The 16,869-nt window shown below is 37.6% G+C and overlaps 1 protein-coding gene across 4 annotated transcripts; it reads left to right on the top strand.

Moving 5' to 3' along the window:
- The first annotated feature begins 991 nt into the window (after window positions 1-991).
- On the top strand, window positions 992-15,432 carry LOC112569288. Of its 4 annotated transcripts, XM_025247035.1 has the most exons (16): window positions 992-1,277; window positions 2,428-2,534; window positions 3,698-3,838; window positions 5,770-5,917; window positions 6,353-6,525; window positions 7,430-7,577; window positions 8,658-8,830; window positions 9,311-9,464; window positions 10,083-10,255; window positions 10,608-10,895; window positions 11,233-11,538; window positions 11,922-12,233; window positions 12,695-13,024; window positions 13,473-13,580; window positions 13,891-14,055; window positions 14,287-15,432. In XM_025247035.1, exons 3-16 carry the CDS (start codon window positions 3,784-3,786, stop codon window positions 14,376-14,378), a joined length of 2,625 nt encoding a protein of 874 aa, XP_025102820.1. In that variant the 5' UTR covers window positions 992-1,277; window positions 2,428-2,534; window positions 3,698-3,783; the 3' UTR covers window positions 14,379-15,432. The 4 variants fall into 4 exon arrangements, with proteins under 4 accessions (XP_025102820.1, XP_025102819.1, XP_025102821.1 ...); XM_025247034.1 differs by lacking the exon at window positions 992-1,277 and having other exon boundaries at window positions 2,333-2,534; XM_025247036.1 differs by lacking the exons at window positions 992-1,277; window positions 2,428-2,534 and having other exon boundaries at window positions 3,283-3,838; window positions 7,433-7,577.
- The last annotated feature ends 1,437 nt before the right edge of the window (window positions 15,433-16,869 follow it).

The raw sequence follows: 16,869 nt of genomic DNA on the forward strand, positions 1-16,869 counted from the left end.
GGATAACACGGAGTGATAATCAGGGTAAGCCTCTGTCCACCTACTCTGAGGTCATCAAGGGTCACAATGTGACGTTTGTGTGTGACGCTGACAGCAACCCGCCTCCTGCTTCCATCACGTGGTCAGGGAAAGTAAACAGCACTACTGGGGAGCTACACATCATAGCAGCACAGCAGACGACACACGAAGGTATTTACACCTGTACCGTGGTCACTGGGACAGATGATGATGATGAACGTCTACCACTGAGGGCATCTCACTATCTTGCTTTCATCATCAAAGGTATTCTTATTAAATTTGTCGGTTTTTTTGCATACACACACCCACACCCACACACTACACATCACGTACCGATATTGAAACCGTGAAAAACACCGATTATTTCGACATAAAACCTTATAACCAGGAAGATTTGCAGCTTTCCACCGTCCTTACTCTGAGTGAAGCCAGGGTTGTGATGACAGGAGTAAATCTGAGGTAAGTCTAACAGCAGTAAGTAATCACAGCAGACACTATAGTCGGCGTCAATATTCAGTCGCTTCATTTAGGGTCACATGGAAAGAATTTTTTTTTAATAGACTCTGTACAATTGTATTTTAGCTTTTAAAACTAGTCGTTCATTAACCACTGTTATCATTCTTAGAAAAACATGATGTGCATTTTGGTGTAAAACACTGTTGGCGGATTAAGGAAGTTTTTAAAGTTACTACTGGTAGCATTACTTGGCTGACTGTTGATATCAGTTTACACCCTGCAATAGTAACCAAGTACAATATTTTAGCTTTTTAGCAGGATGAAAGATAGAAGCGAGTAGATGATTAGTTTTTAACTTGAGTTACATTCACTACACAGTCATCTCATTTGTACACAAATTGTTGTAAAGGTGTCCTGTGTGTACTGACACTTATGCAATTTTTATGACTAAACAGTTTGTAATCTTTTGTTGTAGCGCATGAAAGGTATACTCAAGGCTGTGGCGACAGTTATAAAGTTCGTTTCTCACTTTACTACAACTTCTTATCACTATTTCTGTTACCGCTGTTATAACAAATAAAATAATTCATTGAAATCGACCGTTGTGTCCTTCCGCAGAGTAACCGCGATATCTTCCCGAGATGGTTAGCAGACGAACTTGCACAAACACATACAACGAGAGACGCCATTCGTCACTCACCAACCAATCAAACAGCCAACATTGACAAGAGAACGACCCGCCCCGCCTGCAGTGGTGTGGTGGACACGTGACTACCCCCATTCCCCGATAATCTGACGGACAGGTGTGTGAGCCACCGATGTGTCACTCTCTTCATACACTTACATTCAACACAGAACTTTTTAAATCTATGAAAACAGACATTTTAATCCTCGAAAGATTATCGTAGAGCATGAAAATTATTTTAGAAATTTTGAATGACGACAACACTTGAGTCAATAGTTTACTCCAAAGAAATTTGCAGGCTATGGATACAAAACTACATTTGTCTTTCATAGATCCTCCAACTTGTTAAAAATTGGTGTATTTGCTGTAGTAATAGTGTGAGTGCCATGAATATATTCTTTATTATTATTAGAAAATAAGGAGTCGACATTCTTGACACCATGTGAATATGGATCTCTACAAAGTTCTGCTGTACAACAGCCACTCTCAATCTTCTTCAACGACCTCTATTTGGCAGGAACTAGCACGTTTAACCAAGATATATATATCATGATTGCTGTACTTTATACATATGAAGAGTACAGTCCCTTCCCTGAGTCTCTTTGGTTTGGCGAAGTATTTTGCCTCTTCAGCTGTTTTGTAGGGTAGTCACTCTGGGGAATCTTTCCTTTCACACAATCAAGGGCAATAGCCCTGATTTGTCAAAATAATTTGAGTTTCTACACGAGTCATTTTCAGAACTAAAGTCTGCATCAGCATCCTCCAATATTTGAGCAACCGTTCAGTCTTCTCTCTACATCAAGCCTGTGGGCAACTGCCGATAAAACCTGTTTGCAATCACAGCTGAATTATTTCTACATGTGACCTGTGCTTGTGGCAAATGCTTGGTCATAACCTGTGTTGCCAGGATATGGCTAAGTAATAAGGAACGTTAATAAGTGCTAGAGCGTACTGTGATTACGTCCCTTTGTGTACAGCGATGTTATTACTTTCTGTCAATAGACGCTTCTCGCCCTTGTGGTGCTGACACAGGTACTCAGCTCAGTTCATTGTTACAACATGCTGCCTATAGGGCTGAGAGGTCCATCTGAGCATACCCTTGAACTTTATTTACACTTAAGTCATGGCTGCTCCCATGTAAAGAAACTCCACGATGATGATCATCATCATCATTATTAAATGAAGAGCACATTTCCTTTCTAGCATCAAACTTAATGAGCTTTGACAAAAGCAATCGGCCTAACACTATCTCTGTCTCACACGCACAGTGAAACAGCGGAACAGTGTCCTGAGAGAAAATTGTCGACGAGCAGACGAGACCTTGTGCAGAGAAGTGTGATGTGAACAGAAAAAGCTAGTGCATGAGCACTACATGGTGAGTTTATTAAAGCTTTTCCCTTGCCATTATCAGTAAAATAAGAAGAAAAAAAGAATGAAAGTCAAAGTTTGTGTTTGCCTTACTGTAACAATGGTCACTCTGTGTCCTTACACAGGTCTGTAAATATTAAATATTAACAGGATATTCATGAACACTCAAAGCATTCTTAATTGCTAGTGATTACGAGATGTTCCTAAGTAAATTTTAACACGGCAACTAGTAGGTACTTAGCTTAGTCTACTAATATATATATAGAGAGAGCAGTACATGCTTCTAAAGTCTCCATTATACTGCGTGCGTTAGTGCACCTCACATTATACAATTCTGTGTAACAGTTCAGTCTTGTTAGTCCTCGTCCCGATCAGATCCAGTGATATTGTCTCGCTTCACATTGTAGAGAGTGTAGTATATATATGTATGTGTGACAGAGAGAGAGAACGGGGGAATAGATATGCTGTTTACCAATCCCATGCCTGTTTTCAAAGGTATTTTAATTCATTTTAGATACGGTCATCCTCTGAAAACTCTTTACATTTAACAAAATGTTTTGTTAGTTTTGGTTAGAAATGTTTGCTGTAAATACATCGGTGTGGATGAAAATTACTATAAATGAGTGTAAAAGCACACAGGCTGTCATGTAAATATCTGTGTAGTAAATAATCGCTGTAAACACATCCTGAAAATAATCGTTTTTGATTGGACCGTTTGAAGTGACTACAACGACATTAGCTCCAGTGAACATTTCACATCCTGTTATCTTCTGAGCAGCAAGAAATGTTCACGCGTGTCTCGTTACTGCCTCGGAGTGCCTATGATTAGTGCGATGGACTTTCCAAATTATTTTAAATTAACTCGGTCTGTAGCATAAGAATTAATTGTTTATCACTAATTGCTGCTACACATAGTTAGTTTTGAGGCTGGCCACGGGCTATTTATTCGCTTCCTTCAGCTGGCAAATCGACATGTAGATGTTTCAATATCTTATAGCTGAGAAAAGTAAAATAATACCGAGAAGAAAAAACTGGAACTATGTCAGGCGCCGTTTGTTGGACTGATATATAATGACCAAACGAAGAATACGAGGTCTGTAACATCACTGAACTCTGGTCAGTGCGGCATAAAAATTCCTTCCGACTTACCTTTGTTTTGACGGAGACCAGGACCACAGCCACTGCAGACTGCGTTTGATGTCCTGCCAGTCAGTCTGACGTTCCTGTCAGTCTATCGCATCACGTCAGATGTCATCATGTACAGGCTCATCGCATCTTGTCTTTTATGTTATCTCTTGATTCCGCAGTCGGGTAAGTTAAAAATGTTTCTCCATGGTGTTCCTTTTAGTGTGTGTGTGTGTGTGTTTTGATCATCAATATCAGTGTTGGTGTCAACAGTGAGTAGAATTTAGCTTTATATCAACATATTGCTTATGTCAGAGAAATTGCTTAGCTTGAACATCGTAGGATGAATACCATTGGTCATTATCTCGCCACTGATGCAACTAAAACTCTATTCTGTGATTTTGTGCTGTCAAGGATGGAATATTGTAAGTCTCTTTAAGCTGCATTCCCCAAGTATCTTCTTGGCAAATTTCAAAAGACCGAAATTTCAAAGTGCTGCCCGCTTCATCTACAAACCATCTAGATGTAAACATATTTCACCTATAATACGCTCTCTTCCCTTGCTCTAAGTCGTCAACCGTTGGCCTACAAACTTTTCACTTTGATTTACTTTGCTGTTTCTGTCACTGGTTCGTAGTACCTCTCCGAACTCACTTCCATCTACACTCCCGCACGACTTCTCCTGACACCAAGCTTCTGTGAGTCCCACAAAGACAAACACTATGGACAGAGGTCTTTATCCTACCAAGTCCCATCAACTTGGAACTGATTACCCGTCAGCCTTTGACACTCTTAATCTTGTACTACTTTTAAGACTAAGCTTAACCACCTTTCAGAACAACATCATGACTTCACTGTGACCCTGTCCTGACCCCGAGCGTGTATAACATGTTTCTGTAATTTAGTTGCTTTGTGTACGTGTCTGTTATATGCCAGTATAGGTTTATGGTTCCTTATGATTCAGTCTATTTAGTAAAGCTCTCTGCGGAAATATTTGGAAAGGGGCTATTTAATCCTCATAATCATTATTACTCACTAAACATATCGTATTCATAGACTGCTGTTCTCTTGATTTTCTTTCTCTTTCTTGGGAGAGGAATACATTCTTAGGAATACCTGCCATATGAATACACAAGACACTAAACCATTGTGATAATAATCTGTTGAAGTCGTTATACGAAATGACATTCTGATAAAAAAACAAATTAATTGACTTTCATATGCTAAAGAAAGTGCATAAAATATTAGCACACGTTAGAAAGCACACATCATATTGTCAATGTTATTCCCTGTGATTCTAGATGCATGCATATTGATACGGGAAGGGCATGAACAAAAAGTAGACATACACTTAATCAGACATGCATAAATAGATACACAAAAAATACATATGCATAAATATACAAACTCACAAACCCAGACATACATTATTGTTAAATATTAAATATGTATAAAATCAGTCTCAAAGGCCAATGATGCAGGACGTATTTTCCCGAAATTGTAAACTTGTACAGTTGTGGTCAATCACTTCTTGTTGTTTATGTATTTTTACTACTCAAAACTTTGTATTGTTTTGAGAAGTATATTTCGCAGGACCTCGACACAGGCTGGCGTCCAAATAATAACACGAGAACTAAAACCGGAAGTGACGAGATTAGTATCAAGAGCTTAGTGTTTCCGCTGTTTCCGCACGCGCTCACACACACACACACGTATGCAACACAGATATACATGCACTCTTACATATCTTTAGATATATAAACACTCATATTCACACACACGCACGCACGCACGCATACACACCCGCCATACATCTTCAGAGACAGTTTTTGAAAACGAAAATATGTCAGCGTATAACACAAAAATCAACAAAATCTCACTAACTGAACTAGGAAATAGTTTCAGTCTATCACAATGAAGTGAACAGTCCTGCCTTGTCCAATCAATTTTGTGCGCAATAAGTGTTAATGATATAAGTACGGCTTATAAACTAACAAAATAGTTTGAGAGCTGAGTATACGCAAATAGACATATGGATAGAATTTCCAAATATACACATACACAAGACAATGCATTTAATTCAGACACTTAAAGCTCGACTAATTTAAATTTATCAGGGGGCCAGTTGAAGGCGCGTTTGGTGAACGGGACATTGTCGGCGGGACGCCTGGAGGTGTTGTACAACGGGGAATGGGGTACAGTGTGTGACGATGAATTTGATAAAAACGATGGTCAGGTGGCCTGCAGGATGCTGGGATTTGACAGGTTTGTAATTTGTTGTTCAATGTCTTTGTATTACTCCCCTCACATATATGTATTTTTTTTCTGGATAACTTACAAATAAATGTCTTCATTTCTTTCTCTTTAACAACCTAAGTTACCAAACCCCATAACATTTGAACAATGATCTTAAAATATAACTTACTTTTTGTTTGGTTCCTTTGTGTTTTCGTTAGTCTGTTTTTTTGCGTTTTTTTTTTTTTTGGGGGGGGGGGTTAAAAAAATTATCGTCACTGCTAAATGAGAACCTCTTAACTTTAAATTGAAGAGATAGTATCGAGTCCTTACTCATCATTCGCAGCCTTCGTTGTCTACTATTGTAGTTTTATTTTCTATTTTGTCTAGTTAGGTCGCTTGTGTGTATGCTTTATATTCTCCAAATATGTGATAAATCTGACAAGTGCAATATTTTGTTTTCAGTTCCGGAGCATTAGTTGTGGGCTCCTCTGTATTTGGAGAAGGTTCAGGACAGATTTTGCTGGACAACCTGGCGTGTATGGGTACAGAAGCCAGTCTGGAGCAGTGTAGGCACAATGGGTACTATTCTGAAAACTGTGCGCACATAGAAGACGTTGGTGTCCTCTGCAATAATTGTAAGAACTCTTTTACTTTAATTAAGAGCATGTGACGCACATTATTTTTATTTTACAAGACAATTTTGTAGACTACTAGACACTACAGTAGTAAGCGGCCTTGTCAGGGCAGATTAAAAAAAAAACAAAACAAACAAAAACAAAGGATTAAGAGATTATTAAGAAAAAGCGATGTTACATGTATGTTTCTAGGCGTGAATAACATTTTATTTAGCCTGCGAAGAGCACTCTGATTTCTATCAGTCCATCCAACACACTATTCAATTGACTATTCTAATAATGCCCATACTCTACGCTTTATCGCTTCCTAATTAAAAGACTGTAGTGCTTCTCACTACGGGTGACATAAATGATGTTGAACTGAATGATACAAATTTTAACAGAATTTAGGTAAAATATTTAAACTTATGAATTGCTTACTGAGCTTTTAGTAAGTAGAAGAATAGAGGGTTAACTGTTGATTAAAAAACGCAATTTGAGTTTTATGCTTGTATAAGATTTTGTTTTACCGAAGAGGAATACATAATCTGAATACATAATACATAATCCGTCTCACATAAAGTTTAAATTTTACAGCATGGGTGGCACAAATAATGTTCAACTGAAAAATTAAGATTTTTTTTCAGAATCATGAAAAAACAAAACACGTGAGCTCTTTACCTTCAAGTGAGGTTTCTTGTGCTTATAGCTAGTACAAGAAACCAGGCTGCAGATGACACCTGGTTATGATATTTAAAGCTTTCTAATTTATTTCAGTAATATCTTCTTCTAGCGGCCTTCCGGAGTAACAAGAAAGTGTTATTTTATCTGAAATCAAACAAATGATTACACTGTGAGTATATTAAAAAAACATAGTAATGAAGGTTTAGTAAACAATTGCTGAATATATTTGTATAACAATCAGCAGTCCAGCTGACAGCTCGTTTATCTAACGGGACGTGGTGGGCTGGACGCCTTGAGGTTCACTTCAACGGTGTGTGGAGTACAGTGTGTGACAACTACTTTGGTAAAAACGACGCTCGGGTGGCCTGTAGGATGCTGGGATTGGACAGGTTTGTAATATGTTGTTCATTACCTTTGTATTAACCCCATCATAATTTTGTTGCTGCTTTAAATACTCTCTAGATTCAAGAGACTGTTAATGAAACCACTCTTTCGGATATTGAAACCAAAGTAAGTAAGCAAAACAAAATTTGATCAACGGTATCGACACAAAATTTACTTTCGTTTACGTTCTTGTTTATTAAGAAACAAGTTGACAATGCTGAATGATGGTTCCCAGTCACTTAATCCCCAGACACTTCATCCCCGACATTTAATCCCCGACACTTCATCCCCTAGACTTTTAATCCCTAAGCACTTAATCCCCAGACACTTAATCCCCAAATTAAATCCTTAACTAAAAAAATTATGAAGTCAGTGAAAAATTTAATTGAAATTCAAATTCAAATCATGCTTTTAACTTCAACGTCATTTGAACATATACAACATTAGTTAAAGTTCATATAAGCTAGTAAATTTAATGTTCTTAACAATATATACAGTATTTACGTATGCTCGAAGTCGGATAGAAGTTCCGGCATGCGATCATGTTGTGGCATTGACTCTGCAAGCAATTCGAAGGAATCGACAATGTCTTCCTCACGTACATAGGCAAGTGCTGGGAGGCATCTGACCATTCCATGTCACTCGTCGTCTTCATCGTCACTTCTCATCATCAGTTCAGTGACTTTGCGTAATACCGCTTGACTTCAGCGACAGTAACAGCCCGTTACTCTACATGACTAAAAGCGGTCACCGCAGCTTTCTCAAAGTCTGTGACTATATATTGTCTCTGGAGCTGCATTAGGCACTAGCTCTCAAACTGCATCCAACAATCTATTATAGGTTGCACTTGATTTATAAGGATTAAGTGTCGGGGATGAAGTGTCTGGGGATTAAGTGACTGGACACCCTGAATGATAACTTTAATTGCAAGAGTGGAGTGGATTTTTTTACTGCTCAGTCACATCCTTAATTTCCTCACTTTTCCAGTGTTTTTTTATATTGTCCAAATAAGTAGTTTCTATGTGTACATAGGCTTCTGCTTTTTCATGAAAGATTTGATCACTTAACTTGTTTTCTTTTTCTAGTCCCGAGGCACTATTTGTGGGCTCTGTGATGTACGGGGCAGGTTCAGGAAATATTTTGCTGTCCGACTTGGCGTGTACGGGTACAGAAACCAGTTTGGCACAGTGTAGCCACAGTGGGTACAATAACCACAACTGTAACCATGGAAAAGATGTCGGTGTTGTCTGCACCGTCGGTGAGGACTGCTTTATTTTTGTTTAGAGTATGCCACTAAGTATATACAGCTGTTCATCTAGTGTCACTGCTTTCACATCGTCTAAAAATAGTTTGTGAACTCTGCTAGACAGTACGATCATTAGCGGCCTCGTATTAAGGAATTTAAGTAAAAAACCTTAATAAATTAGGAAATGATTAAGAAAAAAGCAAAAACAATGTCACTTTGTATTTCATAAGTGAATAAGATTGTCTTGTCCAACGAAGGACATCTAAAGTGAAGTTCATAAGTCCGTCTTACACACCTTTTAATGTATTGTTTGTAATGAAATTGTTTTACAGCATGGACGACATCTGCTATTTTAAACTTAAAGATTCTTTCAAGAGTCAATTAACCTCATTATCGTCAAGACAGCTTTATTGTGTTTTAATCAGTACAATAAGCCAGGCTGCAAATGGCACCCACCTATGGATTGTAAGGCTTTTAAATTCATTTCCCCAGTTTCTAGTCAACTTCGTCTAGCGGGTACCCGGCGCACAAGAGAGGATATGGGTCGTGTGGAAATATTATTTGGGGCTGCATGGACTACTCCTTGTGTCAGTACCTTCAGCAGTAGCCTTGCAAAAGTCCTGTGCAGACAGATGAATTTTCCCTCGTAAGTGAGATTTATGTCAGTGAGTAAATGAGCAAACCATTGACTAAGGAATGCTGTGTTTGTGTGTGTGTGTGTGTGTGTATGAACGTGCGCGCGTGTACGTGTGTTTCGGGAAAGAGTGGAAAAATTAATGCTTGAGAAAATGTGATATAAAGAGTATAGTTTAAAATAAAATATACAGAATTTAAGAGAAAAAGAAAGAAAAAACAAATAAAAAGTAAAGAAAAAAGTGAAAAGTAATTGGTATAAAATTCAATAAATCAACATTATCATCACTACCTTCATCCGCCACCTATCTTGTGCATCGAGACACTCTTCTGAAGCATTCGCCATATACTGTGCGTCTTTCCATGCTTGATGGTGTTCACAAATACTATACTCTTCTCCATGCTGACTTCCACTCCTTGTGCACCAAAGGTAGTGGCGAGATTGTGAGGTCATAACACCTGCTGCTTTTACCATATCGGTGTCACCGAAAAAAAGTAGGTAATAAACATAAAATGCTTATTTTTAAATATGAGAGGAAAAGTGTATCGAATATAAAATTATTATTCCATCATAAGTATTCATACGAATCGAGGATTTTAGTAGCATTTGTCCTTTCTGTTGTTTATTTAGAAAAGCAGCAACTGCTGTGGAGCCATCATCCTTTGGACCGAGGACAGGACGTTTCCTTGTCGCTGGTATTGTGTGCACGGGCATGGAGTCCAACATACTGGACTGTTTCCAGACAGTCACTGGTTTCAGTGATACCTGCTCTTCACCTGAGCTTGGAGTAATCTGCAGTGATTGTAATTTTTGTTTATAATTACTTCTCTAATAATCGCATAACGTAAATAACGTAAATATAAAAGAACGAAAAAATAAATTTTAAAAAGTAGCAGAGAAAAAGCATTTTGCTTTCTTTTTACGGGATCGCTCTCTGTCTTGATTATCGTTGATTTTATATCTGTGAACATGACTATCTCAGTGTCATAGCCATATAATTATCAAGGGAGACAACACTATATGCCTCAATGTATTGTTATGCATATTGTAGAAGTACTGCTGTCTATTTGTGAATGAATAAAAAGCATGTCTTCGGCGAAAGTAGAAATCCTACCCCATGAGTATCACAGCACACTGCGTTGTCTTTTATTTCAGCAAGATCCTCTCTTTTCATCGTTGTGGAGACAAAGTCTACCAGCCCTGCCTACCCACTGATGGAGGCAACCAATGTCACACTGAAATGCGTCTCCTCACAGCGAGGTCTGTCACATCTGAACTTCTCTTGGCCAGAGACTGCAGGTGGCCGTCCTTCTGGTGAATACCTCATCTTTGACAACCTGACCAGATCACACAATGGAGGCAGAGTGAGGTGTATGGCCAGCTATGGACAGCCTCCTAGAACTCAAATTGCTACGAGTGACACATTGGCAATGGATGTATATTGTAAGATTGCAAAGACATACTTTACTTGGATGATTTTTTCACCAACCAGGAACCCATAATTCCTAATTGTCATCATAGAATGCATACATGTTAGTTTGCAAAAAATTATGAAAAAAAATAGGATACAGGACATAAATGACAGAAATCATTGATCATAATTTATGGTGCATTAATGATATTCTTGATATGAATGTGCAACTACAGCGAACGGAAGAAGAATGAAGCTGACGGTACTCGTATCAGAAGCGAGTATATACAACAAAACAATACAATACAATACAATATCATTACTTATAATCAACGTGCTATGTGCTTTATTGTTTTGAAATCTTTTCAGATCGCCCTGTGGTTAGAATAAAATGGGAAGGAAACACGTGTGAACCTCTGGAGTCCAGTCCAAGTCGCTGTGTTGTCAGTCAATACCAGCAAGTCATTCTTTACTGTGAGGCTGACAGCAACCCTCCTCCTGCTTCTGTAAGATGGTCTGGACTGGCTATCAGTGCAACCGGACAGTTACAAATATCCTCTGCAAATAAGACCAATCACAATGGTCGATACATCTGTATTGTGTCTTCTGAGTCTGTGTCCAGTGATGGCCGTCTGCCTCTAAGTTCAACATACAGCTTTGATGTCATTGTAAAATGTGATTATCATATTTTGTAACCATTATATACGTAACACGTATTGTCTTCTTACATATTAATTTATGCTGCTAATAGTGAATTAGAATTTTTTCACTGCGTAATAAAACTAGAAAATTTTCATACCTTCTTTACATATGGAGGGGAAAATCTTTTAGAGCTAAAAATATAATCTTTTCACTATTGTTTATTTGTTCTCAATATAAAGTCCAGTACATAAATATGGATAAATCTTTCAAACCAACACATTATTAGTATATTTTTTTATTACCTAAACGTTAATTTTTTTTAGTACCGACTAGTTTTCTTCTTTGATAAAAAAAAGCTATTGAATAATGTTTTGCTCTTTAAACGAGTTAATTTATTGTTGTTTTCCTAATTTTAGACCGAGCCCACGTATTAAACTTCGAAATAAACGCTGAAGCCAGAACGGTTGTGACCGTTGCTGAAAACTCTAGCGTGCGCATGCGCTGTGAAGCTGAGGGGAGGCCATCACCTCAAATGACGATTGTCAGTGTTTCGAACGACAAGCAAGAGGTCGCCAGCAGGCCTCGAGGTGCAGTTCAAAGTCCTGATCAAAGAGTAGAGTTAACATATGACTTGACTGCAGCACCTTGCGAGGCGGCAGGTGACTACAGGTGTGAGGTGGACAACGGAGTTGGACAAGAAAGTCGCAACATTAGGCTTTACGTTGAGTGTAAGTATTACTGCAAGAACTGCTGGCTAAATGTAACATTACATTTAACAATATTATTATATAATACTTTATTTTAAACAGTATGAAAACATATAAATGTTATAAGAAACGTGATCATTATTCATAGGTGAATAATATACATATCTACATATTTTAACACCTAAAATATTTAATAAATTTCTATAACAATTTCTATGTCACTGAATAACTTGCCAACCAAGTCGTTCTATGGATAATATAGTAAGAGTTGTCTGCCTGTGACAAAGTGATTTGTTTTTTGAATAGGTAAGATTTGTAGTGTAAATATTGGTTAAATTAAAGATTAAATTGTAGTCAAATACATTAATCTGTTGTACTTTCGTCATATATTTGTGTCTGTGTAAAGGTTGGATAGGTGTTGGTTTCTTGTTGTTTTGTTGCTCATTCTAAGAACTAATGATAGTTATCGGCCTTGTGTTTAGGTGCTCCTAGGATAAACAATGGCGAAAGACAGCCAGCAATTCTAAGTTTTGATGTAAACCAAGGCCTTTTCAGTTTTCAACTGACAGCATACCCAACACCTAAAGTCAAAAAAATACTCTACCTCGGGCAATACACTAACGACAGCACCGAAGGGACATCAGTCTCGGATAAAATTTATGTCAATTGTAAGGGGAAAAGCTCTTTTCCTGCCTCAGTCATCTGCAACATCACCACCATCAACATGACAAACGCTGATGAAGGGTTCTATAAAGTTATTTTTAGCAATGAATTTGGAGAGCTGCCTGTTATGTTTGTAGTCAGAAGTAAAGGTAAGCATTGGTTAACATTACATGTTGTAAATCGTATTAGTTTGATAACTGTTGGCTTGCTGGCTTGATTTCTTAGCATTGTTTACTACAATCTTGGTAGCAGCCGGAGTATTTATACATCTTCAAGCTATTGTACGTTGCTCTATTACAATCTTACACAAAATGGAAACTAATCAAAAGGGATTGTTTGCTACAAAAGTTGACTTTTGTTAATGACAAAATAGTGAGCTGCTAACAGAGATACAAGAGTAGTCACCGTTCATTGACTTTAGAAATAAATTATTTAATTAGTATTTTTTTTAGTTAGCAGGTGTTATGATTAGATGCAGAATTAGCGTTGTAAATAAAACAACTATTCAGATATTATCCATGCTGCTCATAGTATTTTTAGAAATATAGATAAGCAGGTAAGCATATGTTCGATGTTGTGTTTGTTTGTTTGTATTAGAGGACCGTGGTGTCAACGTAAAAGTCATCATTGGTGCAGCTGTTGGGACTGCTGCTGTGCTTGTTGTTATTATTATTGTCACAGTCTGTATAGCCAGACATAGCAGAGGTACAACCTTATTTATAATCTGCCTTCTTATTGAAAATTGCTACTTGTCTCTAAATAGAAAGAATTAATAAGGGATCGTAGGTCTTAACACATTATTTTGTCTTGCTGTGTGATCAGACAATGGAAAGAGACACAAGAATAAACAGCTTGTTACTAAAGAAATGACATTCCATTGGCAGCTGCATTTAAGATCAACTAACTTGCTTTGCATTTCGGTTTGGAAATCGCTGCTGGTCCTACAAATTTCTTACAAGTTGGAAACAAATGATGATTTTAAGTTCTCTAATGAAAGAATTCTTTTTGTTTCTAGTTAAGAAAAGTTTGAGCAGACATGCAGAGGCTAATACAAGGCAGGCTCTAGAAACAACAGTGCCTTTGGAGGACATGAAATCCAGTGGAGCAACAAATAATTATTATCGCCAAAATACTAGAAGTGAAGTAATGAACATGCCTCAAGAGAAAGACATTATGACAGGTAAGTAGAGAGAATTAATATGTTGCAAGGTGAGTATACAAAATACTCAATGTCATTAGAGTACCATTCATGAGTTATCCAACAATCTGAAAGAGAAGAAATCACCAGAAACTGAACATTAAACAGTTCAAACAAATAAACCATGTATACATAGTAATAAATGCTGCATTATTCAGTTCGGATTAATTTGATGTTAATAAGTTTTGACCTTATTGTGTGTCCATATTACAGAGGACCTGTATGTCAACACTGCTGAGCTTGCTCGGGAAGAATACGACTCTGATCACGAGTACAGCGACGTCGACGACATTGATAGCTTTTAAAAAGCCATTTATAGAGAAAGAATGCTCTGGATCATTATAGCTTGGAAAAAATGTTAAAAACCGGACGAATATACTGTTTAATATAAAAAATGAGCTACCAAAGGACTTATGCTTAAAAAAAGTGAGGGAAATTTAGACAAGGCATACCTTGTGCCGATACTTAACTTTGACCTCCTCACAGTTTTTTATTTGTCTGCATATTTTTCTCTTCGTTCTTCTATGTGTTTGTGCTTTGACTATAAAAATGTATTGATAATGTATGTACACATGTTTGTGAATTAAAAGGGAATGTGTGGAGGCATAGATCAAAACATAAAGACATCGACTTTTTCATTCCTTGCTAATGTCGTCCACCATTCTTACTGTAAAAAATATTATAAATAAAGAAATCTTAATACTATATAGTCATTATGCAATACAGACAAAGGTAACAAAAGTACTTGCCATTGAAAAATACTGCTAGGATGATATTTAAACGGCTCAGAGCTTTGCTAGACGGTTAGGTTGAGTTGCGGCGGCTGTTAACAGATTCCAAGCCACGTGTCCACAGTAACATAGAGGTTGACGAAAGGGGAAGAGTAGAGACCTCTTAATGTACAAAAATAAGAAACAAAATTATAAAAAATCCACCTTACTCACTTTTAGATACTATGAGATACATTGAGGCATCTGAAGAGAGTCAAATTATGTGTACGTGTGTTTGCTGGTGTGTATGTTCACGTTTGTGTTTTGTGGACGCCCTCTAGATCGTGTAACAAAACCTCCAATTCTTAAAGCTTTGGACTAAGTTCTTAAGTTGACAAAAAGTATAATTAGCTGTTGAGGATTTGTAATGTGCTCGATAACCTTTAGTAATGTTGTGCCGCACTAATTTTGTACTTTGTATAATTTATAACTAAGATTGTCATTTAGCTTTTTTACTTGCTCATTGTTTTAAATATTCTTACCTTATTTAAGGTACAAGTTGTATAGCCTACTTATTAAAAGATTATTTTATGTAAGAATAATTCAATGGAAAAACTGTCAATAAACTATAAATTATTGGTTTAGTCACATGGTTTTGTTTGCATATGGTCGTCATAAGTGACACTTCGTATCGTCTGCTAGAAGCTAGTAGCTGGAAAATGGGAGGAAGAGGGAGAAGTGGCTGTAGTAGTTTATGTGGTATTGGCGTGTTCTTTTTCTGACTTAAAATACAAGTCAGATAATGGTAGTCGTGTCTTGACAATTATTTTGGTTAATTGACGACAGGCAAGCCTTGTACTTGACGAGGAGGTGGTTGTAGCCAGGTTGACGGGGTGTGAGGTTAGTCACCTGTCCACCACGTTACTACAGGCGGGAAGGGGCGTCAGTAGGGAGGTCGGTCTCTTGTCGATGTTGGCTACTTGATTGGTTGCTGAATGACCAATGGCATTCATCGGTGTTTGTGTCGCACCACTCTGTAAAATAAAAAAAAAGGGAACGGAGAACCTGCAAGTGACTTCTCGACACGACGAGAGTGCGATGCCCGTTCTTCAAATTCCCACTTTTTATTATTAAACCTAAAGTCTAAAGGTCTAAGGGAGACAAGCAGGGCGTACTTGCCATTAAACGTCAAAGAAGTAAGAAAAACGGTTAGTAGATGGAGTGGTCTTAATAGTAGTAATGATCATGGAAGATATATGTTTCACTGCAAGTTTAAAGGATTCCACGCTGTAGAAGTGATTCATTTGGAGAGAGAAGCTCTTCTGTTTAACAGTTCATTAATTAGAAATTCTGACATTAGAAATTATTATTTTAGTTACATAATATTTTGTCTCGGGTCATTAATAGAGAAGGTGAGTAACACTTTGTATTATCAAAAAGAAGCTGAACAGTGACTTCGTGAAACATCAACAGGACAGGTAAAACAAGTCTCTCAGGCACAACGAATTTTCGACTTTTAGCGGACTCATCACGGTTCCCACGATGAAAGTACTGACCAAGACCCAGTGTTAAAGGTCAAACCGACCGAGCAGGTAAGGAGTTCACTCAGAGAGAAGATGACCACCTCTACATGTATAAGACCAGAGAAATGACTGGCAGACAAGACACTTGATGCCCGATTAGACGGATTAACAGGGACCACGCTCCCGATTATCAAATTCCAGTGATTGAGAACTTGAAGGAATGACACTATTAGAGCTGTCTGTAGGAGGTTACCATGGCACGACTGTTAGTTTTCTGAAAACTCAACATGCACTCGTCAATAGCATTTGCGTGTGGCGCGCACCCGTTTCTTCTCTAGTGGATTTGTGTATTTAGGACTTTTGTCTCGTTGGTAACTTGTATGCTTTTGTACTAGAATATTTTTTAGAAACTATGCAGTTTAGGGAGAGTCGCCTGTTGTTTTTAAATGAATTGTTTTTCTCTACAGGCTTCTACTCGTTCTACCTCTTCTCCATATTTTGCATCTTACCCATATCCGACTTCTTCTACTTGTTTTACTTATTCTTCGCCCTTGACGTCTCAT

Source organism: Pomacea canaliculata, linkage group LG7 (genome assembly GCF_003073045.1).
Source record: "Pomacea canaliculata isolate SZHN2017 linkage group LG7, ASM307304v1, whole genome shotgun sequence".
In the NCBI taxonomy this organism is placed as follows: domain Eukaryota; kingdom Metazoa; phylum Mollusca; class Gastropoda; order Architaenioglossa; family Ampullariidae; genus Pomacea; species Pomacea canaliculata.

Excerpts from the sequence above, each read along its gene's own strand:
- LOC112569288 (XM_025247035.1), top strand. The coding sequence starts at position 3,784 with ATGTACAGGCTCATCGCATCTTGTCTTTTATGTTATCTCTTGATTCCG. Across the intron at positions 5,918-6,352 it reads AGGATGCTGGGATTTGACAG|TTCCGGAGCATTAGTTGTGG; the intron begins GTTTGTAATTTG and ends TTTTGTTTTCAG. Across the intron at positions 8,831-9,310 it reads CGGTGTTGTCTGCACCGTCG|TTTCTAGTCAACTTCGTCTA; the intron begins GTGAGGACTGCT and ends TCATTTCCCCAG.